This window comes from Heterodontus francisci, chromosome 7 (genome assembly GCF_036365525.1).
Source record: "Heterodontus francisci isolate sHetFra1 chromosome 7, sHetFra1.hap1, whole genome shotgun sequence".
Taxonomy (NCBI): Eukaryota; Metazoa; Chordata; class Chondrichthyes; order Heterodontiformes; family Heterodontidae; genus Heterodontus; species Heterodontus francisci.
This window is the reverse complement of record NC_090377.1, coordinates 6,526,415-6,554,319: the sequence shown is the minus strand read 5'-3', so window position 1 is coordinate 6,554,319 and position 27,905 is coordinate 6,526,415. Positions and strand designations below refer to the sequence as shown.

At 46.4% G+C, this 27,905-nt stretch overlaps 1 protein-coding gene across 8 annotated transcripts in view; it reads left to right on the top strand.

Annotated features, from left to right (window-relative positions):
* The window catches only part of tns1b (tensin 1b), a 939,527-nt gene that overhangs the window by 96,733 nt on the left and 814,889 nt on the right, over positions 1-27,905 (top strand). The window contains exon 1 of one of the 8 annotated variants that reach the window (XM_068034713.1): positions 20,200-20,408. The exons of the other annotated variants lie outside the window; for them this stretch is intronic. Coding sequence (XP_067890814.1) covers positions 20,328-20,408 — 81 coding nt within the window. The 5' untranslated portion in view covers positions 20,200-20,327. Of the gene's footprint in view, positions 1-20,199; positions 20,409-27,905 lie in introns of those variants that run through there. 8 annotated transcript variants of the gene reach the window in all.

The following is a 27,905-nucleotide window of genomic DNA, read 5'->3' as shown; positions in this document are numbered from 1 at the left end:
TAGATTGATACCTGGACTGAGCAGTTGCCTTATGAGGAAAGGTTGGACAGACTGGGCTCGTTTTCAGTGGAGTTTAGAAGAGTGAGGGGAGACTTGATTGAAGTTTATAAGATCTTGACCAGTTTTGACAGGGTGAATATGGAGGGGATGTTTCCTCTTGTGGGTGAGTCCAGAACTAGGGGGCACTGTTTTAAAATTAGAGGTTGCCCTTTTAGGACAGAGATGAGGAGATTTTTTTTCTCTCAGTGGATTGAGCGACTTTGGAACTCTCTGCCTCAGAAGGTGGTGGAGTCAGGGTCATTAAATATTTTTAAGGCGGAGGTAGATAGATTCTTGTTAGGCAAGGGGATCAAAGGATATCGGGAGTAGATGGGAATGTGGAATTCCAGGCACAAACAGATCTTATTGAATGGCAGAGCAGGCTAGAGGGTCAAATGGCCTACTTTTGCTCCTAGTTCGTACATTTGTGCACCCACAGTGTTGTTAGGAAGGGAGTTCCAGGATTTCTATCCAGCGACAGTGAAGGAACGCCGATATAGTTCCAAGTCAGGATGATGTGTGACTTGGAGGTGATGGTGTTTCACAAGCCTGCTGCCCGTGTCCTTTGAGGGGTTTGTAGTTCTGGACGGTGTTGTCGAAGAAGCCTTGTTGAGTTGCTGCAGTATAACCTGTAGATAGAACACAATGTAACCATAGTGCATGGTCATAGATGTTGAAGGTTGTAAATGGGGTGCCAATCAAGTGGGCTGCTTTGTCCTGGATGATGTTGAGCTTCTTGAGTGTTGTTGGAGCTGCACCCATCCAGGCAAGTGGAGAGTATTCCATCACACTCCTGACTTGTGCCTTGGAGCTGGTGGACAGGCTTTGGGGAGTCAGGAGGTGAGTTACTCACCACAGAATTTTCCAGTATTCCTGAGCTGATATTTATGACAGAGCAATGTCCCCTGAAATGTTGTCTTCCAGGGCATGTGTTTATTGGCAGGATTGTGTTGCTTAGCAAGATGAATGTTAATTCATATATTTTTATATCACCTTTCCTGACCAGGACATTTCCAAAGCACTTTACAGCCAACTAACTACTCTCGAAGTCCGTTTACTGTTATAGCATAAAAATCCTGGCAACCAATTTGTGCACAGTATGATCCCACAAACAGCAATGAGATAAGCACCAGATAATGTTTTACTGATGTTGATTGAGGGACAAATATTGACCCAAGTCACGTTTCCTGCTCTTCTTTCAATAGGGACAGGGGATCTTATACATCCACCTGAGAGAACAGACAGGACCTCGAACAATGTCATACTCCCTCAGTACTGACCCTCCGACAGTGCAGCACTCCCTCAGTACTGACCCTCCAACAGTGCAGCACTCCCTCAGTACTGACCCTCCGACAGTGCAGCACTCCCTCAGTATCGACCGTCCAACAGTGCAGCACTCCCTCAGTACTGACCCTCCGACAGTGCAGCACTCCCTCAGTACTGACCCTCCGACAGGGCAGCACTCCCTCAGTACTGACCCTCCGACAGGGCAGCACTCCCTCAGTACTGCCCCTCCGACAGTGCAGCACTCCCTCAGTACTGCCCCTCCGACAGTGCAGCACTCCCTCAGTACTGCCCCTCCGACAGTGCAGCACTCCCTCAGTACTGAGCCTCCGACAGTGCAGCACTCCCTCAGTACTGCCCCTCCGACAGTGCAGCACTCCCTCAGTACTGCTCCTCCGACAGTGCAGCATTCCCTCAATACTGCCCCTCCGACAGTGCAGCACTCCCTCAGTACTGCCCCTCCGACAGTGCAGCACTCCCTCATTACTGCCCCTCCGACAGTGCAGCACTCCCTCAGTATTGAAGTGTGATGCTGGATACGTGCTTATATTTGTGGAGTGGGGCTTGAATCCATGTGCTTATGACTCAGAGGTGAGAGTGTATCTCACTGAGCCACAGCTCACTCCCAATGTTGGGATGACACCTGACAGTAAAAAAACTTCCCCTCAACTTTCTGTCTGACACCTCATGTGATACCTATCAGCTCAACTGCAGATTGAAAAGACTTCTTTAGCCACTCACATCCAGGGGGTCCTATTAACAGAGAAACAGAGAATCCAGAGATTTTAATTTTTCTTGTCCCAGTTATATTTTTTCTCCTCTGCATTCCTGTCCTTTTACTCTCCCTTCCATTCAAGGAACCTGCCCTGTTTCCCAAATGTTGAGCGTGGGCTTTTGATTCCCCCCTCCCCTTGAACAAGCTAGAGGATGTGAAGTAGCTGCAATCAGGGAATGTTTCATCTGGGGAATTGGAAGGGAGAAAGCCTGCAGTCCACCAGTCAGAGGCTCAACGTGCGAGCACATGAAACATTAGATCTCAGGTTGCCACGGACCCTTCCCCACCAAGTGCTCGACTGTAGATCTGGATTGAGAGAGAATGCAGCAGCAATTTGGGGAATAGGAACAGGGAGAGAAAACCTGACTGAGAGCTGAATTGTCAGTTTTTAATTACTGCATCAAATGAATCTGGGGATTCACTGAAGTGGGAGAGGGCTACAGTGCCAAATAGAATAAAAGCAGATTCCACCCCCCCTCCCCTCCCACAGTGTGCCTTTCCTCCAGCTGGTCTCTGTTACTGAGTTTAACATATGGTTTGCATTTTCTGCAATATTTAAACAGAACCTGAGAGGCAAATTGGATAGTCATTTACAGAAATATATAGGAAACATGTGACTCAGTGCAATGCTAAAAGCATCCATAAATTATTGTGAGTGTGCGTTTTGTCAAATCAGAGGCTTTCAGTCATTGGTAAGAGCTCAGAATCAGGTATTCGGAGCTGGTGAAGGGCTGATGATCTCTTGCTGTAGTTTACAATGAATAAACCCTTCTCAGCATCTCCACATCACCTCATTTCTCCATTCTTCATTGCCAACAACAGCTTATATTTATATAGCACTATTAATGTAAGAAAACATCCCAAACATTATCAAACAAAACTTGACACCAAGCCACATAAGGAGATAATAAGACAGGTGACCAAAAGCTTGGTCAAAGAGGTAGGTTTTAAGGAGCATCTTAAAGGCGGAGAGGTTTCGGGAGGGAATTCCAGAATTTAGGGCCCAGGCAGCTGAAGGCACGGCCGCCAATGGTGGAGCGATGGAAATCGAGGATGTGCAAGAGAATTAGAGGAGTGCAGAGATCTCGGAGTGTTGTGGGGCTGGAGGAGGTTACAGAGATCAGGAGGAGCGAGGCCATGGAGGGATTTGAAAACAAGGATGAAATGTTTAAAATTGAGCCATTGCTTAACTGGGAGCCAGTGTCGGTCATTGAGCACCGGGGGTGATGGGTGAATGGGACTTGCTGCGAGTTAAGACATAAGCTGCAGAGTTTTAGATGAGCTCATGTTTATGGAGGGTTGAAAGTGGGAGGCCAGCCAGGAACGCACTGGAATAGTCAAGTCTAAAGGCGACAAAGACACGGATAAGGGTTTCAGCAGCAAATGGGCTGAGGCAGGGGTGGAGTTGGGTGATAGGAACATAGGAGCAGGAGTAGGCCATTCAGCCCATCGGGCCTGCCCCGCCATTCAATATGATCATTCACTTCAATGCCTTTTTCCCACACTATCCTCATATCCCCTTATGTCATTTGTATTTAAAAATCTGTCAATCTCTACTTTAAACATACTCAATGACTGAGCTTCCACAGCCCTCTGGGGTAGAGAATTTCAAAGATTCACAACCCTCTGAGTAAAGAAATTTCTCTTCATCTCTGTCCTAAGTGGCTTCCCCTTATTATGAAATTGTGTTCCCTGGTTCTCGATTCCCCAACCAGGGGAAACATCTTAGCTGCATCTACCCTGTCTATCCCTTTAAGTATTTTGTAGGTTTCAATGAGATCACCTCTCATTCTTCGAAACTCTAGAGAATACAGGCTCAGTTTCCTCAAACTTCCCCAAATGATGTTATGGAGGTGTAAATAAGTGGTCTGAGTGATGGCGCAGATATGTGGTTGGAAGGTCATCTCAGGGTCAAATATGATACCAAGGTTGTGAACAGTCTGGTTCAGCCTCACACAGTTGACAGGGACAGGACTGGAGTCAGTAGCTAGAGAACAGAGTTTTGTCCGGGACTGAAGACAATGGCTTCTGTCTTCTCAATATTTAATTGGAGAAAATTTCTGTTCATCCAGTACTAAATGTTGGACAATCAGTCTAACAATTTAAAGAGAGTGGAGGGATCGACAGAGGTGGTGGTGAGGTAGAGCTGAGTACATGCATAAACTGAGGCTGGATTTTCAGATGATGTCGCCGAGGGGCAGCATGTAGATGAGAAATAGGAGGGGGCCAAGAATAGATCCTTGGGGGATTTTCCAGATGAAAAGTCAAACACATTTTCACATTGGCCCCTCTCTGAGATCGCTCTGTTCCTCCAATTCTGGCCTCTTGCGCTCCCTGATTTAAATCTCCCCATCATTGGCGGCCGTGCCTTCAGCTGCCTGGGCCCTAAGCTCTGGAATTCCCTCCCTAAACCTCTCAGCCTCTCTCTCCTCCTTTAAGTCTCTGCTTAAAACCTATCACTTTGACCAAGCTTTTGGTCACTCATCCATAATATCTCTTTACAAAAGCAATATACTGCAGACGCTGGAAATCTGAAATAAAAAGAGAAGAGTTTGGGTAGCACAGTGGCGCAGTGGTTAGCACCGCAGCCTCACAGCTCCAGCGACCCAGGTTCAGTTCTGGGTTCTGCCTGTGCAGAGTTTGCAAGTTCTCCCTGTGTCTGTGTGGGTTTCTGCCAGGTGCTCCAGTTTCCTCCCACAGCCAAATACTTGCAGGTTGATAGGTAAATTGGTCATTGTAAATTGCCCCTAGTGTAGGTAGGAGAATGGTGGGTATGTGGTAGGGAATATGGGGTTAATGTAGGATTAGTATAAATGGGTGGTTGTTGGCCGACACAGACTCGGTGGGCCAAAGGGCCTGTTTCAGTGCTGTATCTCTAAATAAATAGTTGCTGATTATTTCCAGCATTTCCTCTGTAAATCTAATATCTCCTTATGTGGCTTGGTGTTGTTTGCTAATTGCTCCTCTGGAGCTCCAGGGAAGGTTTTACTGCATTGAAGGTGCTTTCGAATGCAGTTTTGTTGTTGGGAGCTGGGGATAATGTTGAGGGGGTGTCCTCTCTGATGGGGTTGGAGTGGGAGGAGATTGCACAGGGTTTCTGGGATTGTTTAAACAAAAGAGTTAATCGCAGCAGGCAGTTTAATTTGTCTGATGCTGGGGTTGGAATATTTTCCCCTTCAGTGATTCATTTTGGTTAACAAGGAGGAATTTCTTTCCTGAGAGAGTGGTGAGACAGTGGAACTCGCTGCCACGTGGAGTGGGTGAAGCAGAGAGCATTGAGATGTTTGAGGGAAGGCTTGATGCACACATGGTGAGAAGGGGATAAAGAGAAAGTGTGGGCAGAGGCTCATGTGAAACATAAGCATCAACATAGACCAGATGGGCTGAATGGCCTGTTTCTGTGCCATAGCTGGGTTCTCACTTGCTGCAGCTGGGTACCTGATGCATAGCATCCCATCACCAGATCTACGCAGGGAAAAATGTGTTTGTGCTATCCGAGTGGCTTGGATTGGCTGTGAGGATCAATTCTGCACTCAAACAGGTAGACCTGAGATCCACCCGATATTCATCAGAATGAGTGGCTTCGAGTTAACTGCTTAAACGTGTAGGAAGAGCAATGAGGAGAGGGCTGACCAGGACATAATGGCGTATCTAAACACAGCTCTCGTGTGTAGATGCAGTACATGTCTAGTATTCACACTGAGTGAGCACCAGATGGTGGAAACGCTGATCGTGGTGCTGTGACTCTGCTAATTACAGCCCAATGTTTGGATCATTCCAGTAAGTGGCCGCTTTAAAAGAAAGTGACTGATAATCTCTTTAAAGTGCCAGTTTTTTGTTTAATTACTGCTCATTGATGGTCATTGATCAGACTAAGCTCTGTTCTAATGGATTTCTCTTAATCATTGACTCGGCATTTCCCTCTGGCAGTTAGTTTGTTTAAGTTGCCAGATCAGATAGAACAGTGAACTTCCAGCTGTTGCATCGTCTCTGACTGTTGGAAATTGGGGTCATTCTCTAGGTGTCTGCTGCCACCTCACTCAGACAGTCTAGACATTGGTTCTTGGGGAAGTGGGCGGGGGTTCGGTTTCGACATCCGTATCGAGCCTCACCCTGACTGCGTCTGATGTCTGCACTCTGCGCTTTCCGGTCGGAGTCATGGCACAGATACTCAGGAATGGGATCAGTTTTTTCCCTCTTCCTAGGCCCGTTGGCATTGAGGTAATTAAAGACCCTGTTTAGGTGCTCCAACTGAGGCCAACATTTAATTCGCTCTCGGGATATAGACGTCATTAGCAAGGCTCCCATTTATTGCCCATCCCTATTGCCTTGAGAAAGTGGTGATACAACTTATAACCTCCTAAGTGGTCAGAGTGAACCACGTTGGTGTGGGGCTGGAATCACCTATCAACCCAGACTGGCTAATGACGGCAGGTTTCTATCTGTTAAAGACATTAGTGAACAGATCAGGTTTTTAATTTTATTTATTTATTTAGAGATACAGCACTGCTTCTTGGTCATTTTTACTGATTCCATTTTTTTTTAACTGAATGTAGAATTTTAAACCGTCATCGTGGGATTAGGTAAGGGTGAGGCTTGGCTCTGTTAGCGAACTAAACCCCCATCCATTTCCGAAGCACCCAATATGTAGGCTGTTGGAACAAGGTAACAGGAGACACCAATGTCCAACAGTCGGAGAGGGTGTAACGGCAGGAAGCTCTGGATTACTAGTCCAATAACATAACCATTACACTACCGTACCTGACTAACTCAGCAGCAACCCTGAATCGAAGGTTGGACTTCCCTGATTATTGTGACACACAGCCTGGCACAGATCTGTATCTCAACTTCATTTCCCCGTCCTTGTTCAATATCCCTTACCCAACAAAAATCTATATCGATCTCAGTCTTAAAAGTTTCAGTGGACCCCCAGAATCCACAACATTTAGGGGCACAGAGTTCCAAATTTCCACTAGCTGTTGTGTGAAAAAAATGCTTCCTCATTTCACCCCTAAATGACCTGGATCTAATTTTAAGTTGATGTCCCCTCATTCTTGATTCCCCCACCAGAGGAAATAGTTTCTCTCTATTTACCCTATCAAATCCCTTTATCATTTTAAATGCCTCGACTAGATCAATCCTTAATTGTCTAAATTCAAGAAAGTACAAACTATTGCAGATTCCATTTACCTAAAAAAGACCTGCCCTGTTTTTGAAGTTTAGTTTCGAGTTCGGCTATTGGGAATCTGCTGCAGGCATTGGCCCACTTCCAGACTAGCCCACAGGCACAGTAATTTTGAATTTTTGTCCTCGCAGTCTAGCCGAAACAAGACACCAGCTGAGCTCATAAAAGTGCCAATACACCACAAGATAGATTCGAGGCATTGAGGATGAACGTTAACTGATCTCTCATTTACTCACCAATAACTTGCCTCATAAAAGAGTTCTTGAAAGCTCCATACCTCTTTTTAATTAAGGATACAGTTGGAGCTAACAGTAGGTTTACAATAGGCTAAGTCAGCCTGTCTAGTTAGAGTGCAATTGATAACATCCCCACAAAGGGCGACAGCTCAGTGATCTGTCGCACTCTGTCCTGACCGTGACGGCCACTATAATTCATCACCACTCCTAAACTCCCACACTCCATTAACCAATCTGTCTCCCCCTGAGATGAAGTACCTGAGCGCTCATTGGAAAGTTGCAATTAAATAATCATCTCCACACCCTTCCTGACAACTGGAAATTGTTGGGCACACTCAAATCTTTTGACTTGGTTTCTTCCTCCACATGTGAGATTACTCTGATTGTCACCCTCTGGTACCCAATGGATCAAACCCCTTCCCATTCACTCCCATTGCGCACAATCCCAATGGATCAAACCCCTTCTCATTCACTCCCAATGTACAGAATCCCAATGGATCAAATCCCTTCCCATTCACTCCCAATGTACAGAATCCCAATGGAACAAATCCCTTCCCATTCACTCCCAATGTACACAATCCCAATAGATCAAACCCCTTCCTACATAAAGAATTGATAACCCAAGTGCAGATTACTTCCTAACTCTCACCATCAATTCATCATTGGCTGTAACTTGGGTGTTTATGCAATCTCTGTGCATTTTCTGCCAACAATGGATAATCGGGACAACATTCCCCCCACCCCTCCACTCTCCCCACCCCCCCACACCCCCACTCCCTCCACACCCCCACCACTCCCTCCATTCCCCCATCCCCCCACCCCCACCACTCCACCCACCCCCCCCATTCCCCCAGCCCACACCCCCACCACTCCCCCCACACCCCCACTCTCCCCACTCCCCCCACACCCCCACCACTCCCCCCACTCCCCCATCCCCCCACCCCCACCACTCCACCCACCCCCCCATTCCCCCAGCCCACACCCCCACCACTCCCCCCACACCCCCACTCTCCCCACTCCCCCCACACCCACCCCCACAACCCCCCACTCCCCTCATCACAAGTGGTGACCCTCCCATTGAGGGATATGGGGAGAAATTGGGTAGGTGGGGTTGAGGGATATGGGGAGAACATGGTTCATATGGGTTGAATGGCACAGTGAGAATATCGGTAAATGAAAAATAAAAGTGACCATGGCTGTCATGAAAACCCAACTGGTTCAATAATGTCCTTCAGGGAAGGAAACCTGCTGTCCTTACCCAGTTTAGTCCGTACGTGAGTCCAATCCCAGAACAACATGGTTGGCTCTCAAGTGCCCTCCAAAGTGGTCTAGAAAGGCATTGAATTGCATCAAACTATTTTGGGCAACGAGGGATGGGCAACAAATGTCATCGGCCGTGCCAGCGACACCGAGAATGAGTAAATACAATAAAAGGGGCCAAGCGGATGAAGAAGGAATTTGAACCAGTCAAGGCTGTGAAAATATCCTAATAAAAATGATAATAAAGAGCATACTGGCATTGCTGCAATGCTCAGCTCCTGTTCCTAACTGGGACAGACTGAGCCCACTAACTCCTTCTGATCAGCGGGGCACCACCGTGAGTAAATTACATTTCTCCTCCCATTGTTGCTAGGAGACAGCCTTTCTAGGGCCGGTTTAATGGACCTCCCAGCAGGTGCCAACAGATGAATGGGAAGCCAGGGCTGGAGAAAGTGCAATGACGGCAAAAGGTTCCAGTGATTTGCGTCGGGTAGCCCAATTATTTCCCAAATCCCCAATTGTTTGTCGAAATAGCAGACCGGTCAGTGAGGTAGTTACTGGAGACAAGGATTTGAGATGGGGCTTTGATTGGAAGAAGGTTGTCAAGGCTTGCAATGATATCATCAAATCATTAACCTCATGACCTTTTGCCCTTTAGAAGACCTGAAGCTTTGTGTCGCCATCGAATTGCTGTTCAAAATAGGTGGGCACCTACATCACACATTCTCCTACTCAAACTCAATCTTTCTTAGCATCCCAATCTGTGGAATTCCTCCCCTCCCTCAGTCCCCCCATTCTCTTTCTTCTATTTGGCTCTCTGGGACTGGGCCCTTCCCCTGGTGCCCTGCCCTGTGGGACTGGGCCCTTCCCCTGGTGCCCTGCCCTGTGGGACTGGGCCCTTCCCCTGGTGCCCTGCCCTGTGGGACTGGGCACTGCCCCTGGTGCCCTGCCCTGTGGGACTGGGCCCTTCCCCTGATGCCCTGCCTTGTGGGACTGGGCCCTTTCCCTGATGCCCTGCCTTGTGGGACTGGGACTTTCTGCTGATGACCTGCCTTGTGGGACTGGGACTTTCTGCTGATGCCCTGCCTTCTGGGACTGGGCCCTTTCCCTGATGTGCTTCCAGTGGGACTGGTACTTTCTCCTGATGCCCTGCCTTGTGGGACTGGGACTTTGCTCTGAGGTGTAAGAAAGGAAAGAAAGATCATGTATTTTGTATTGTGGACAACCCAAAGTGCTTAACTGCCAAGGAAATACTTTTCAAGTGTAATTGTTGTTGTCAGAAATGCAGCAGCCTGTTTGCACACAGCAAGATCCCACAAGCAGCATTGTGGCAATGATTAAATTATGCTGGTTGAGGAATTAATACTGACCCAGGACACCAGGGAACACCCACCTGCTGTTCTTTGAAATAATGGCCATGGGATATTTTACTTGTACCTGAGAGGGCAGACAGGGCCTTGGTTTAATGTCTCACCTGAAAGACAGCACCTCCGACAGTGCAGCACTCCATCAGTACTGAGCTCAGAGTATCAGCATGGATTTTGTGCTTAATTCTCCAGAGGTGGGTCTGGAACCCAGATTACTCTGATTCACAGGCGAGAGTGAGGGCTGACACTCTAGAGACAGGCAGAATGTAATATCCTCTCTGGTTGGATCTCTCCAGCCCCAGCGGAGTCTGCAGCCAATCACCTGAAGCCTTTCAGGAGCTCGTGGCCTCCGACTCACAACTGTAACTCTCAGACCTAGGGCCTGCCCCACGTAACAGACGTGAAGTTAGGACAGAATTCACTGAGTGCATGGTGAGATAACACTCCTTACTCAGCCTCAGCAACATTAGCAATGAAAGGCTTCCGGTACGGAACTTGCACTGAGAGGCTTTTACTGCCTCTTCTTACTCTGGTCAAAGGTAACCAGACAGGAACCTTGAATTTCATGAAACTTTCTCTCTCATCCCTCCCCCCCACTTCCCTATAAAAAAACCCAGTTAAATGTGCTTGTTGGAACATTTTATAGGTTCTCATTGGAGCCTAGCCTCAGGAGAGGTAAAGGGTTTTATAATATTACATCTAAATTGTTTGCAGAATGTCTGAGCTGAAAGTGTTGCCAGCAGAGTCTGCTGTTCTGAGTTAGTCAAAGCTAACCCTTTCTGAACCGTCTGTAAGCCATGGAGTCATAGAATCATTTATAGCATTGAAGGAGGCTATTCTGCCCATCGAGTCCATGCCAACTCTCCACAAAGCTATCCAGTCCCACTCCCCTGCTTGATATCTGTAGCCCTGCAAGTTTATTTTCTTCAAGTGCCCATCCAATATTTGAAATCAGTGATCGTCTCCACTTCTTAATTATATTTGGGGGCATAGATTTAAAGTGATTGGTAGAAAAATTAGAGGGGAGATGAGGAAAAACCTTTTCACCCAGAGTGTGGTGGGGGGTCTGGAACTCACTACCTGGAAGGGTAGTTAAGGCAGAGACCCTCAATTCACTCAAAAGAAGTCTGGATGTGCACCTCAAGTGCGGTAATCTGCAGGATTATGGACCAAATGCTGGAAGGTGGGATTAGAATGGGTGGCACAGACACGATGGGCCAAGTAGCCTCTTTCTCTGCCATAATCTTTCTATGATTCTATGATTTTCCATCACCCTCGTGGGCAGTGAGTTCCAGGTCATTACCACCCACTGCGTAAAAAAGTTCTTCCTAATATTCCTCCTGCATCTCTTTAATCTGTGTCCCCTAGTCCTTGTGCCATTTGTTAATGGGAACAGTCTTTCCTTGTCTAACGCATCTAAGCCTGTCATAATCTTGCACATTTCTATTAAATCTCCTGCCCCCTCCACCCCGCCTTCTCCTTTGCTCCAGCCTCTTGTGTTTCTGTGGCTGCATGTGTATACGAAGTTGTGTGTAATTATAAATTGGGGCGTATACCCATATATGTACTTGTCTGTCTGTGTGCATGAGTGCGTATGTCCATGCTTGTGTTTGTGTATTAGTGAATGTGTTTGTGTACGTGTATGTATTAGTATTGTGAACTGGGAGGAAAATAGTGATAGACTCCAAGAGGACATAGACAGGCTGGTGAAATGGGCAGACACATGGCAAATGAAATTTAACGCAGTGAAGTGTGAAGTGATATATTTTGGTAAGGAGAATGAGGAGTGGCAATATAAAATAAAGGATACAATAAAAAAGGGGTGCAGGATAAGGGGACCTGGGTGTACCTGTGCACAAATCATTGAAGGTGGAAGGGCAGGTTGAGAAATCAGTTAATAAAGCATATGGGATCCTGGGTTTTATAAATAGAGTACACAAGCAAGGTTATGGTGAGTCTTTATAAAACACTGGTTTGGCCTCAACTGGAGTATTGTGTTCAGTTCTGGGCACCACACTTTAAGAAGGATGTGAAGGCAATGGGTAGGGTACAGAAAAAATTGATGAGAAAGATTCCTGGGATGAGGAACTTCAGTTACATGGATAGATTACAGTAGTTAAAGCTGTTCTCCTTAGAGAAGAGAAGGAGATTTGATAGAGGTGTTCAAAATCATGAGGGGTCTGGTTAGAGTGGATAGGGAGAAACTGTTCCCATTGGCGGAAGGATCAAGAAACAGAGGACACCGATGTAAGGTGATTGGCAAAAGAAGCAATGGTGACATGAGGAAAAACTTTTTCACACAGCGAGTGGTTAGCATCTGGAATGCACTTCCTGAGCGTGTGGCGGAGGCAGGTTCAATCGAGGCTTTCAAAAGAGAATTGGCCAGTTATCTGAAGAGAAAAAAATTGCAGGGCGAAGAGGGAAAGATGGAGGAGTGGGACTAGGTGAGTTGTTCTTGTAGAGAGCCAACATGAACACGATGGGCCGATTGGCCTCCTTCTGTGCTGTAACCATTCTATGCTTCTAGTGAGTCTCTGTCGTGTTGTGTCTGCATGAATTAGTGAGTGTGTCCTTGTGTGTGTATTGGTGAGTGTGCATGTGTCTGTGTGCAAGCATGAATGAATCCCCCTCCTCTGCTACCTCATCCATGGACCGTTCTTCAGCTCTGAGCCCAGACAATGTGTTGCAAGGTCTTCAACACTGAGGAGTGGTTCTTCAGGCCGAGATGATTCCTGTCCTCCCCAACCTACACACACATTTTCAGGCAAATGTCATTGGATAGCGGTCAGGATCAGAAGCCCCGGCTGAAATCGCATCACTCCTCCTAGCCCAGGGGCTGCTGAAGTCATGTGTTCCCATACTGGAGCCCAGCCTGAGAATCAGGTAACTCAGCACAGCATGGGTGTAGAACATGTGACTTCGCGTTCTCTATCATGGAGCTTGTCCCGTCCTTCAGGGGTCAATCCTTGTGAATATATTTGCTGGACCTGGATCTCTCCTGGCCTGTCTCTATCATTCCCCTATGAATATATTTGCTGGACCTGGATCTCTCCTGGCCTGTCTCTATCATTCCCCTATGAATATATTTGCTGGACCTGGATCTCTCCTGGCCTGTCTCTATCATTCCCCTGTGAATATATTTGCTGGACCTGGATCTCTCCTGGCCTGTCTCTATCATTCCCCTGTGAATATTTGCTGGACCTGGATCTCTCCTGGTCTGTTTCTATCATTCCCCTGTGAATATATTTGCTGGACCTGGATCTCTCCTGACCTGTCTCTATCATTCCCCTGTGAATATTTGCTGGACCTGGATCTCTCCTGGCCTGTCTCTATCATTCCCCTGTGAATATATTTGCTGGACCTGGATCTCTCCTGGCCTGTCTCTATCATTCCCCTGTGAATATTTGCTGGACCTGGATCTCTCCTGGCCTGTCTCTATCATTCCCCTGTGAATATATTTGCTGGACCTGGATCTCTCCTGGCCTGTCTCTATCATTCCCTTGTGAATATATTTGCTGGACCTGGATCTCTCCTGGCTTGTCTCTATCATTCCCCTGTGAATATTTGCTGGACATGGATCTCTCCTGGCCTGTCTCTATCATTCCCTTGTGAATATATTTGCTGGACCTGGATCTCTCCTGGCCTGTCTCTATCATTCCCCTGTGAATACTTGCTGGACCTGGATCTCTCCTGACCTGTCTCTATCATTCCCCTGTGAATATATTTGCTGGACCTGGATCTCTCCTGGCCTGTCTCTATCATTCCCTTGTGAATATATTTGCTGGACCTGGATCTCTCCTGGCTTGTCTCTATCATTCCCCTGTGAATATTTGCTGGACATGGATCTCTCCTGGCCTGTCTCTATTATTCCCCTGTGAATACTTGCTGGACCTGGATCTCTCCTGACCTGTCTCTATCATTCCCCTGTGAATATATTTGCTGGACCTGGATCTCTCCTGGCCTGTCTCTATCATTCCCCTGTGAATATATTTGCTGGACCTGGATCTCTCCTGGCCTGTCTCTATCATTCCCCTGTGAATATATTTGCTGGACCTGGATCTCTCCTGACCTGTCTCTATCATTCCCCTGTGAATATATTTGCTGGACCTGGATCCCTCCTGGCCTGTCTCTATCATTCCCCTGTGAATATTTGCTGGACATGGATCTCTCCTGACCTGTCTCTATCATTCCCCTGTGAATATATTTGCTGGACATGGATCTCTCCTGGCTTGTTTCTACTATTCCCCTGTGAATATATTTGCTGGACCTGGATCCCTCCTGGCCTGTCTCTATCATTCCCCTGTGAATATTTGCTGGACATGGATCTCTCCTGACCTGTCTCTATCATTCCCCTGTGAATATATTTGCTGGACCTGGATCTCTCCTGGCCTGTCTCTATCATTCCCCTGTGAATATTTGCTGGACCTGGATCTCTCCTGGCCTGTCTCTATCATTCCCCTGTGAATATTTGCTGGACCTGGATCTCTCCTGACCTGTCTCTATCATTCCCCTGTGAATATATTTGCTGGACCTGGATCTCTCCTGACCTGTCTCTATCATTCCCCTGTGAATATTTGCTGGACCTGGATCTCTCCTGGCCTGTCTCTATCATTCCCCTGTGAATATTTGCTGGACCTGGATCTCTCCTGGCCTGTCTCTATCATTCCCCTGTGAATATATTTGCTGGACCTGGATCTCTCCTGGCCTGTCTCTATCATTCCCCTGTGAATATATTTGCTGGACCTGGATCTCTCCTGACCTGTCTCTATCATTCCCCTGTGAATATTTGCTGGACCTGGATCTCTCCTGGCCTGTCTCTATCATTCCCCTGTGAATATTTGCTGGACCTGGATCTCTCCTGGCCTGTCTCTATCATTCCCCTGTGAATATATTTGCTGGACCTGGATCTCTCCTGGCCTGTCTCTATCATTCCCCTGTGAATATATTTGCTGGACCTGGATCTCTCCTGGCCTGTCTCTATCATTCCCCTGTGAATATATTTGCTGGACCTGGATCTCTCCTGGCCTGTCTCTATCATTCCCCTGTGCATATATTTGCTGGACCTGGATCTCTCCTGGCCTGTCTCTATCCTTCCCCTGTGAATATATTTGTTGGACCTGGATCTCTCCTGGCCTGTCTCTATCCTTCCCCTGTGAATATTTGCTGGACCTGGATCTCTCCTGGCCTGTCTCTATCCTTCCCCTGTGAATATATTTGTTGGACCTGGATCTCTCCTGGCCTGTCTCTATCCTTCCCCTGTGAATATATTTGTTGGACCTGGATCTCTCCTGGCCTGTCTCTATCCTTCCCCTGTGAATATTTGCTGGACATGGATCTCTCCTGGTCTGTCTCTATCATTCCCCTGTGAATATTTGCTGGACCTGGATCTCTCCTGGCCTGTCTCTATCCTTCCCCTGTGAATATTTGCTGGACCTGGATCTCTCCTGGCCTGTCTCTATCATTCCCCTGTGCATATATTTGCTGGACCTGGATCTCTCCTGGCCTGTCTCTATCATTCCCCTGTGAATATATTTGCTGGACCTGGATCTCTCCTGGCCTGTCTCTATCATTCCCCTGTGAATATTTGCTGGACCTGGATCTCTCCTGACCTGTCTCTATCATTCCCCTGTGAATATATTTGCTGGACCTGGATCTCTCCTGGCCTGTCTCTATCCTTCCCCTGTGAATATTTGCTGGACCTGGATCTCTCCTGGCTTGTTTCTACTATTCCCCTGTGAATATATTTGCTGGACCTGGATCTCCCCTGACCTGTCTCTATCATTCCCCTGTGAATATATTTGCTGGACATGGATCTCTCCTGGCTTGTTTCTACTATTCCCCTGTGAATATATTTGCTGGACCTGGATCTCTCCTGGCTTGTTTCTACTATTCCCCTGTGAATATATTTGCTGGACCTGGATCCCTCCTGGCCTGTCTCTATCATTCCCCTGTGAATATTTGCTGGACATGGATCTCTCCTGACCTGTCTCTATCATTCCCCTGTGAATATTTGCTGGACCTGGATCTCTCCTGACCTGTCTCTATCATTCCCCTGTGAATATATTTGCTGGACATGGATCTCTCCTGGCTTGTTTCTACTATTCCCCTGTGAATATATTTGCTGGACCTGGATCTCTCCTGACCTGTCTCTATCATTCCCCTGTGAATATATTTGCTGGAGATGGATCTCTCCTGGCTTGTTTCTACTATTCCCCTGTGAATATATTTGCTGGACTTGGATCTCTCCTGGCTTGTTTCTACTATTCCCCTGTGAATATATTTGCTGGAGATGGATCTCTCCTGGCTTGTTTCTACTATTCCCCTGTGAATATATTTGCTGGACCTGGATCTCTCCTGGCCTGTCTCTATCATTCCCCTGTGAATATTTCCTGGACCTGGATCTCTCCTGACCTGCCTCTACTATTCCCCTGTTGTATATTCCCTCCATAACTAACTGTTTAAGAACAAAGACACTTGGAAATAGTGCAAACAGAACAAAGGGGTCTACATTCTTCTCATGTTAAAGCCACATTGAGCTCAGCTGGGACCTTGTATTAGGGTCTCTGTGCACCCCTTTGCTGTGTCTCTTTGTTAGAATTCTGTTTCCCCCCCACCCATTCTCTGGCCATCCCTTTCTCTTTTCTTTCTCTCCTGCACTCGCTCTACCGCCTGCATTTTTCTTTTTCTTTTTCCAGTGAACTTCTCTACTTCTCTCTTTGCTCAATCCTCACTCTTTCAATTCAATTCAATTTTATTTATTGTCCATATGGCAATTCGTTTTGGGTGCATTGCTCATTCATTCACATGTCACATATGAATAATAACAATAAAAAGAAACATTACCCTATCACAAAAAGTCTAACTTGATTAAAATATATATGTTTACATAGAAACATAGAAAATAGGAGCAGGAGTAGGCCATTCGGCCCTTTGAGCCTGCTCTGCCATTCATTATGATCATGACTGATCATCCAACTCAGTAACCTGTTCCTGCTTTCGCCCCATATCCTTTGATCCCTTTAAACCCAAGAGCTATATCTAACTCCTTCTTGAAAACATACAATGTTTTGGCCTCAACTTCTTTCTGTGGTAGCGAATTCCACAGGTTCACCACTCTCTGGATGAACAAATTTCTCCTCATCTCAGTCCTGAATTGATTGAATTAGTTTAAAAACTAATTCCAGTACATTAAAATAATAAGTCAATGGTTCCCATCATGAGTGTGTATCCTCATCCATTCATCAGGCTCCTGTTAAAAGTTCTTATAGAGAAAGACACAAAAGAATTCAAGAACTGATTTGCCCTACATGAAAGGGATTGCAGCTTTTTCCCTGAATGCATCTGGCAGTAATGCTGAGACAAGGAGTGATCCTCACTGTTCATAAACTCTTTACTTTTGTCAAACTTCTTTGAGAGCCAATCTTGTCAAGAGCGATTTGCTCGTCAAATACCCTTCCTGCCTGGTTCAACAATCTCTGTACCCTTAAAGAATCTCCATTCCTAAGACAACCATACATGACAGACATCCCAAAAGGATAGCGCTCTCAAATACAGCCATAGAAGAGTTTCATGATTGTGGGATCTACTCGAAAAGATTTTAACTTTCTGATTTAATATAATCATGTATGTCCCTTGACCACCACATCACTGCACTATCCCCCCAATTCAACTTACCATCTACTTTGATACCTGGATATTATAGCTGGTGACTGTTTCAGTTTCCACATCTTGAATCTTCTTGGGAACAATATTATAAACTGTCTTTTTCCCAATGTCTATAACTAGTTCTTTCGTCTTGTTTTCATTCAATTTAAGAGATTTGTCACCGCAGCATTTATGAACCTGTCCACTGAGTTCGTATGGTTTACTTTGTTATTCCTGATGAGGCCCACAAGTACCATATCATCATCATACCTCAGAATCATTATGTCAATATGTCCTGATCGATAATCATTTCTGTCCTGTTGTCTCTCAAGGACAAACGCACACGTGTGTCATCAATCTCCTCCCACAGTCCATGCACACTCTACCCTATCATGGACCCTTTTAATCTCCCTTTATTTATGCTGAAACTCTCTCTCCACCCAAGACAAAAGAAGGAAAGGGATGGAGAAGAGGGAAAGGAAAAAGCAGAGGCAGGGAGCAGAGAGAAACAGAAATATAATAGAGTGCAGTCTTTTCACTTACTCTCCTATCCCTCACTTCTCTACACCATCTCCCTCACACACTGACTCTCTTTTGCTCTGTGTCTCTTTCACTCTCCATCTCTTTGCTTGTATCTTTTCCCTCTGTCCCTCTCTCTGGGGGAGGGGAGGGGAAGTCTCTGGTTCATGTATAATGAAATTGTAAATATGTTTGATAAGTAAAGACCTAAAGCTGACCCAAAACGTGTCTTGGAGGGACCAATCCTCCTGCCTGAATGGATAGGCTCAAGGTGCACCTAATATTGGGCCTCATTATCATCGAGATAGGAATCTCACCAGCAAAAAGGACTCAAATACTGGGCATTACTACACCAGCAGCAGCCCTTGGGGAAGTCCTTAAATAGGACCAGGAAGGGAGGTCGGGGGATGATGAGGAGGGAGGTTAGTGGAGGAGGTGGGGAGGGAGGATAGCGGAGGAGAGGGGGATGCAGGGCGCCGAAGGCTGCGGGAGAGAGAATAGCGAAGCTGATGGGGAGTGAGGGCAGTGGAGGAGTTGGGGAGGGAGGGTAGTGGAAGAGATGAGAATGGAGTCTATTGGAGGCAATGGGGAGGATGGTGTTGCTGGTTTCTGTGCGGGCTTGGGAGGACATCCCAGTTCCACATTCAGGCAAGTATTTTATAACCAGTTATCCTGTTAATTGCAGCCTGTTTAAGGTCTGTAGTGGTCAGTTTAAGGCCTGTAGTGGTCAGTTTAAGGCCTGTAGTGGTCAGTTTAAGGACTGTAGTGGTCAGTTTAAGGCTACATGTTGATTGGATTTTCTTGTGTGCCCTGGTGCTGATTGCTTCAGAGCAGCGGGGGTCCCAAAAAAGGCATTGGTCCCTTAACGGAATAAGCAAAGGGCCTAGTGCCCTGGACAGATATTCTTTTGGCAGGCGGCAAACCTCTGGCTTGTGAAGAGCACATATTTCATGCTCACCATATTGGAGGCCTAGGCACCAATTTAGCGCCCGAGGAATGGGCATGGTGCCGTACGTCCCAGGTTTGATCCTGGCACTAGACCAAGCCTGGCAATGACGAGGGGTAGGGTTCATAGCCTGATGGTCTCCCTATGGTGTCCTGGGCATCTCAAACAGTCTCGGAGTTGGAGCAATGGCTGAGTAACCAGAAATAAATCTGTCCCACCTCATAAACTCGCTGATTGCTTTCTGAGGTTGTGGGCTGACTGAATGAACTGTTGCAATGTTTTAAGGGTTAACATTAACTGACTCGTACTGAGTATACCAGCAGAAGAGTACTTTGTGGCAAGTCAGCTATTCACTGTAGTCAGAGCCACTGAAATAAATATGTTTTCTTTTGGGGGGGGGGGGGGGGTGGGTGCGGGAGGGAGGTTTATGTCTGAAGTAATGTGCTTGAAGAAACCACCGACCGTTCTGTGTTCTGCTACACAGTATAAAGACAAGCTTTGTCCCGAATATTTGAGAACCTTGTGCTTCTCTCTCTCCCTCTCTCCTCTTTTCCCAATTCCCTGGGGGCATCTGTTTTTTGTTTATTTTTATATCTAGCCAGGCAAATGTAGTGAGATCCTGGGAGGCCCACAGTTTGAAAGAGAAGGAGAAAGGGACACACACAGCTAGTTTGAAAGACATCTGTCTGTGAGATTTCACCCCCCCATCAATAACCCCCCAAACCCTCCTCCGGAACATCTAGTATTTTTTTATTTGAAAAGAAGGCTGGCGGAGGGAATAGTCCAGGATTTTTTTCCCTCATTGAGTGGCTATGGTCTGTGAAGTGAATGAGTGAAGGGGAGTGGTCTAATTCTAAACCGGAGCTGAAGGAGTTTCCAAGGGGAGGGGAGGTGGGGGTTTCAGTGCCCGTCAGTCTGTGCTCCAAACTGGCCATAAAGGCAGAGAGCGGGAGAGAGACAGAAGGATGGCTGGAATCCTTTATCACCGTTAACTTGGCCAGGTTTTACTCTGTCGTCACTCACACTCGCCTGTTACTCCTGACTTTGCCGGAATTGCTAACTGGGCATCACCATGCCCTCCTTCGCGGTGGGTCTGCCGAGGGTTCGGACTGGTAACAGAGTGCGATGGATCTGCATGTCCTGTATGCTGTGGGTGAGTACTCCCCATTTTTGTCGCTATTCACCTCCCACTGCCGACCATCGGCTGTCTTTTAACTAGCAGCAATGTGCACGGTTGTCGGGTTCTGTACCAGCCTGTTGACAGTCTGCCTGTGTGCAGGGAATTGGGTGCAGGAGGTGGGGAACAATTATACAGACAGGATGCGGATTCACACCGTTAAAGTGTGGGGGGAGGGGAGGTACCCGATCATATAGCGCTAGGGGATCGTTCACAGGGAAACCCAAGAGGTCTTGGAATTTCACATGTGGCCAGTCTGTCTCTGAGTATGATCCATCTGGTGGACGGGCACAACAACATTAAAAGAAATGATTTCATCCCCATCAGGGTTGGAAATCCAGATGCAGTTTGAACTGTGTCTGAGATTCTTCAGACCGCACTGACTAGAGACTGAGTTCCGTTCTACTCCAATACATTCCTACTAGACGACATAGCAAATCTCATAGATTAGATTAGATTAGAGATACAGCACTGAAACAGGCCCTTCGGCCCACCGAGTCTGTGCCGACCATCAACCACCCATTTATACTAATCCTACACTAATCCCATATTCCTACCAAACATCCCCATCTGTCCCTATATTTCCCTACCACCTACCTATACTAGTGACAATTTATAATGGCCAATTTACCTACCAACCTGCAAGTCTTTTGGCTTGTGGGAGGAAACCGGAGCACCCGGAGAAAACCCACGCAGACACAGGGAGAACTTGCAAACTCCACACAGGCAGTGCCCAGAATCGAACCCGGGTCCCTGGAGCTGTGAGGCTGCAGTGCTAACCACTGCGCCACTGTGCCGCCCCAAAGGCTACAATCAGATTGTGTCTTCAATGTAGGTAATCTGAGGAGTTTGAAGAAAAGATTTTGTGTTTGAAATCCAGCAAAGTCATTCCATACTCCGAGTTTACCCAAATTTCCTGTCGCGAATACACAGTTTGTGTTCTTCAAAAGAGGATTCCTCGGAACACTGAGCCATTCTCAGGATGTGGCATCATTGGCAAGGCCTGCATTTATTGCCCATTCCTAGTTACACTGATGTGAGTTGTCTTCCTAAACAGTTCGCGCTCGCGGGTTTGATACAACTGAGTGGATTGCTAGTCCACTTTAGAGGGCAGTCAGGAGTCAACCGCAGGATTAGTGCAGGACTGCAGTCACGTGTAGGTCAGACCGGGTAAGGACAGCAAGTGCCTTCGCTGAAGGACATCAGTGAATTTGTTGTTTTTTAAGCTGAATTCAAATTCTCAAACTGCCAGGGTAAGGTTTGAAATCATGTTCTCCAGATTATTGGTCCAGTAACAAGACCACTGTATCCAATTTAGAGTTGGAATTTTTGCCAACCACAGTTTGAGGGGAGACTGAGGGAGGGGAGGAGTTCCACAGTTTGAGGGGAGGCTGAGGGAGGGGAGGAGTTCCACAGTTTGAGGGGAGGCTGAGGGAGGGGAGGAGTTCCACAGTTCGAGGGGAGGCTGAGGGAGGGGAGGAGTTCCACAGTTTGAGGGGAGGCTGAGGGAGTGGAGGAGTCCCACAGTTTGAGGGGGGACTGAGCGAGGGGAGGAGTCCCACAGTTTTTTTAAATATTCTTTCATGGGATGTGGGCGTCGCAGGCCAGGCCAGCATTTGTTGCCCATCCCTAATTGCCCTTGAACTGAGTGTCTTGCTCGGCCATTTCGAGGACATGTAAGAGTTAACCACATTGCTGTGGGTCTGGAGTCACATGGAGGCCAGACCAGGTAAGGACAGCAGATTTCCTTCCCTAAAGGACATTAGTGAACCAGATGGGTTTTTACAACAATCGACAATGGTTTCATGGCCATCATTAGACTAGCTTTTAATTCCAGATTTATTAATTGAATTCAAATTCCACCTTCTGCTGTGGTGGGATTCGAACCCATGTCCCCAGAGCATGGGGAGCGAGGGGAGGAGTGCAGCAGTTTGAGGGGAAACTGAGGGAGGGGAGGAGTGCAGCAGTTTGGAATTGCTTCAGTTTACGAACGTGCAAACATACGAATTAGGAGCAGGAGTAGGCCACTCGGTCCTTCAAGCCTGCTCCGCCATTCAATAAGTTAATGGCTGAACTGATTACTCCACATTTCCACCTACCCCCGATAACCTTTCACCCCCTTGCTTTTCAAGAATCTATCTACCTCTGCCTTAAAAATATTCAAAGACTCTGCTTCCACCGCCTTTTGAGGAAGAGAATTCCAAAGATTCACGACCCTCTGAGAGAAATAATTTCTCCTCATCTCTGTCTTAAATGGGTGACCCCTTACTTTTAAACAGTGACCCCAAGTTCTAGATTCTCCCACAAGGGGAAACATCCTTTACACATCCACCCGGTCAAGACCCCTCAGGGTTTTATATGTTTCAATCAAGTCGCCTCTTACTCTTCTCAACTCCAGCGGATACAAGTCTAGCCTGTCCAACCTTTCCTGACAAGACAACCCACCCATTCCAGGTATTAGTCTAGTAAACCTTCTCTGAACTGCTTCCAATGCAATTACATCCTTCCTTAAATAAGGAGACCAGTACTGTACACAGTACTCCAGATGTGGTCTCACCAATGCCCTGCATAACTGCAGCATAACCTCCACATTTTTGTATCAATTCCCCTCGTGATAAACGATAACATTCTATTAGCTTTCCTAATTACTTGCTGTACCTGCAGACTAACCTTTTGCGATTCATGCACTAGGACACCCAGATCCCTCTGCATCTCAGAGCTCTGCAATCTCTCACCATTGAGATAATATGCTTTTTTTATTCTTCCTGCCAAAATGGACAATTTCCCACTTTCCCACATTATACTCCATTTGCCAGATCTTTGCCCACTCACTTAACCTATCCATATCCCTTTATAACCTCCTTATGTCCTCTTCACAACTGACTTTCCTACCTATCTCTGTGTCATCAGCAAATTTAGCAACCATACCTTCGGTCCCTTCATCTAAGTCATTTATATAAATTGTAAAAAGTTGAGACCCCAGCACTGATCCCTGTGGCACACCACTCGTTACATCTTGCCAAACAGGAAATGACCCATTTATGCCTACTCTCTGTTTCCTGTTAGCTAGCCAATCTTCTATCCATGCCAATATGTTACCCCCTACACCATGAGCTTTTATTTTCTGCAATAACCTTTGATGTGGCACCTTATCAAATGCCTTCTGGAAATCTAAGTACAATACATCCACCAGTTCCCCTTTATCCACAGCACATGTAACTGCCTCAAAGAACTCCAATAAATTGGTTAAACATGATTTCCCTTTCACAAAACCATGTTGACTCTGCCTGATTACCTTGAATTTTTCTAAGTACCCTGCTATAACGTCTTAAAAAATAGCTTCTAACATTTTCCCTATGACAGATGTTAAGCTAACTGGCCTGTAGTTTCCTGCTTTCTGTTTCCTTCCCTTTTTTCGCTATTTTCCAATCTAATGGAACCTTCCCGGAATCTAGGGAATTTTGGAAAATTAAAGCCAATGCAGCAACTACCTCACTAGCCACTTCTTTTAACACCCTAGGATGACGTCCATCAGGACCCGGGGATTTGTCAGCCCGCAGCTCCAACAATTTGTTCACCACTTCCCTGGTGATTGTAATTTTCTTGAGTTCCTCCCTCCCTTCCATTTCCTGACTTACAGCTAATTCTGGGATGTTACTTGTGTCCTCAACAGTGAAGACCGATGCTAAATATCTGTTCAATTCATCTTCCATCTCCTTATTATCCATTATTAATTCCCCAGATTCACTTTCTATAGGACCAACACTCATTTTGTTAACTCTTTTCTTTTTTAAATATCTATAGAAACTCTTACTATCTGTCTTTATATTTCGAGCTAGCTTTCTCTCGTACTCTAATTTTACCTTCCTTATCAACCTTTTAGTCATTCTCTGCTGTTTTTTATATTCTGTGCAATCTTCTGACCTGCCTCCCATCTTTGTGCAATTATAGGCTTTTTCTTTAAGTTTGATACTATCTTTAACTGTTTTAGTTAACCACGGATGGCAGGTCCCACCTTTGGAATTTTTCTTTCTCGTTGAATCGTTGAGACCCTGGTTAAGAATGGGTTAGTCAGACACAATGTGATGGGTCTTGGTTTTAACACAGTGAGGGTAGAGGGAGGAAGGAGGGTGTGTGTGTGATGGGGTATTTGGAGCATTGGAGGGACAAGAGAGGAGAATTGACGATGCATAAACTAGTCTAAAATGTAAATCTCTGCATGTCAACAAATAATGTCAGGAATTGCAGTGTGTTGGGGTGCTGAAGTGAAGCTGTAGGATGTGGAACAGTGCTCATGATACCTATACTGCAATGAGACTCTCAATAACATCACTGGTTAAATCAGACAGTGTGTGAAACGTCTGACTATAGTTTTGGGGGGAGGATGGAAGGAGAGGGAGAGTGCACTGTACAAATTACTGGCAATGTTACACAGCCCTATCTCCCGGCTTGGTAAAGAGATCCAACAAAAGCAACAACTTGCATTTGTAGAATGTCTTTGACATAGTAAAATGCACCGAGGTGCTTAGCAGACCTGCTGTTAATCTGCTCTCCGAGCAATGGCAGATTCAGCATTAGACCCACCTGAAATGGGCCTCAAATCCCACAGTAGAACTCAATACAAACCGTGGCAATCTCCTCAGGGGCTCTCCTGGTCACCCACCCTGGAGAGGATGCCCTTTGTGTGGTTGATGTTACTGTGCTGCCGAGGTTGCAGGAGTTGAGCGGCACAATCCACAGGGAATTTCTGTCTGGTTAATATTAGAACCAGGCCATTCAGGAATGAAATCAGGAAGACAATCTTCACGCAAAGGGTGGTAGAAACCTAGAACTCTCTCTGTCAAAAGACTGGATTCTGAGGGTCAGTTGGCACTTTTAAGACTAAGATTTGTGTTTGGTCGGAATGTCAAGGGATATGGAATTGTGTGTGTGTGGGGGGTGGGGTGGAGTAAATAGAGTTGAGGTTCAGATCAGCCATGATCTAATTGAATAGCGAATCAGGCTCAAGGGGCTGAATGGCCTCCTCCTGTTCCTGTGTAACAGACTTGAGGGGTTGAATGGCCTCCTCCTGTTCCTGTGTAACAGACTTGAGGGGCTGAATGGCCTCCTCCTGTTCCTGTGTGACAGACTTGAGGGGCTGAATGGCCTCCTCCTGTTCCTGTGTAACAGGCTCGAGGGGCTGAATGGCCTACTCCTGTTCCTGTGTAACAGGCTCGAGGGGCTGAATGGCCTCCTCCTGTTCCTGTGTAACAGGCTCGAGGGGCTGAATGGCCTCCTCCTGTTCCTGTGTAACAGGCTCGAGGGGTTGAATGGCCTCCTCCTGTTCCTGTGTAACAGGCTCAAGGGGCTGAATGGCCTCCTCCTGTTCCTGTGGGTATGAAAGATTCCACAGCCCTGATGAAAGAGGAGCAAAGAAATTCTCCAGGGCTGTGTCAAAAGATCTTGGAGAGGGTGTGGAGGAGATTTACTAGAATGATACCTGAGATAAGGGACTTCAGTTAAAATGGAGAGACTGGAGAAGCTGGGATTGTTTTTCTTAGAGCAGAGAGGGTTAAGGGGGAAGGTTTTCAAAATTTTGAGGTGTTTGGATAGAGAAATTTAAGGAAAACTGTTTCCAGTGGCAGGAGGGTCGATAAACAGAGGGCACAGATTTAAGATAACTGGCAACGGAATTAGTGGAGATGAGAATTTATTTCACAGAGCGAGTTGTTGTGATCTGGAACGCGCTGCCTGAAAAGGTGGTGGAAGCAGATTCAATAGTAACTTTCAAAAGGGAATTGGATAAATACTTGAAGGGGAAAAATATTGTAGGGCTATGGGGAAAGAGCAGGGGGGAGTGGGACTAATTGGATAGTCCTTTCTAAGAGCCAGTACAGATATGATGGGCCAAATGGTTTTGTGTTGTGCTGTATGGTCCTGTTAAAAGCAGATTAACTGTTCATTCATCTTATTGCTGTTTCTGGGATCTTGCTGTGCTGAAATTGGCTGCCACATTTACCTATGTAACTACAGTGGTAGCAATTCATTGGCTGCGAAAGGTGCTGGTGACATCCCAGGATTTGAAAGGTCTTCCTTTCATCTCGTCTCCTGATGCCCCAGTGAATTCTGAAGATTGTTTACGGAAGTTGGTCCCACACTGTATAAATAGACCGGCTGCATTTTGGTTTCAGAGATCCCATAATCCATGGACCTTTGAGTGAGTCAGTGTTTGGCCCCATTCAGCAAGGCTCCTCTGTAATCGGCTGCCATGATTAAGTGGTTCCCGACTTTAAAAATTGTTGACGTTTTTTCTTACAGAGCAAATTTGTGAAGTGGTTCAGGAAGCAAGCCTTGCCAATGAGTCTAAAGAGAGTTCCCGTCGCCTGCATTGATCTTAAACAACTTGACCTTTTCTGTACAAAGATTTTAAACAAATATAAACCAAGTTCACTCACAGACATCTAAAGGCAAAGAGCCCTCAATCTGAAGGATTAACTTGTTCGCTTTGAAGATGTTAGCAAACCATTAACCCTTACCATGCTGATTAAACAGTAATTTACAGTGAGTGAGAGAGACCCTCAAGCCAGGGTAGGGTTTCAATTCTCGGAGGGGAGGGTTCCTCTCACTGTTGGAGGGTAGGGTGTCTTGCTGTTGGAGGGTAGGGTATGTCTCATTGTTGCAGCAGGGTCTCTCTCTGTTGAAGGGAAAAGTCTCTCTGTTGGCGGGGGGTCTCTCTATTGGAGGGGAAGTTCTCTCTGTCGGAGGGGAGGTTCTTTCTGTTGTAGGGTCGTGTCTCTCTCTCTCTCTCTAGCAGGGCGAAGGGAACAGTAATGAATGATTGTTAATTGCTATTCAACTGAGTCTGAGCGACATTAACAGTTTTACTGTACGAGCACAGTGAGAAAGGCCTGAGGCTGTTAAAACTGTCAATGGGGCTTCAGGAGTATTGTGCTGGTTACTTTCTCCCAGTAAATGGAGGTTGAATGAGGACCTGAGAATGGGCTGCACGTTGCAGAGGGTCCGGCCCAACAGTCTAGATTTGTGATCTATGGCAATTGACGTGACTGCTTTGGACCAATTAGGGTCTGTGACAGATTCATCCTCAGGGAGAGAGATGGTGAAACCAGAGCAGTCTGTTGGGAGGAAAAGAAGAAGCAGAGTAAAAGCATGATCGATGTTTGTTTACGAAGACAAATATATTTAGAGAAGGACAGAGAAAGTTGTGTGGAGGGGGAGGATCTTCTGCATTCCAGTTAGGTTTGAACTCTTTGTTGCCCTATTTCTTTCTAGAATATTCTGTTTATATCACAGACCCGGTTGAAAGCAGTCTGGGCTGCTTTTGCTGACACAGAGAATTCACACAAGTTAATCCAAAACTCTGCTACCCATGTCCGAACACACACCAAGTCCCATTCCCCATCCCCCTCCCCCCATGCTTGCTGACGTACATTGGCTCCCAGTCCGGCAACACCTTCATATTAAAATTATCATCCT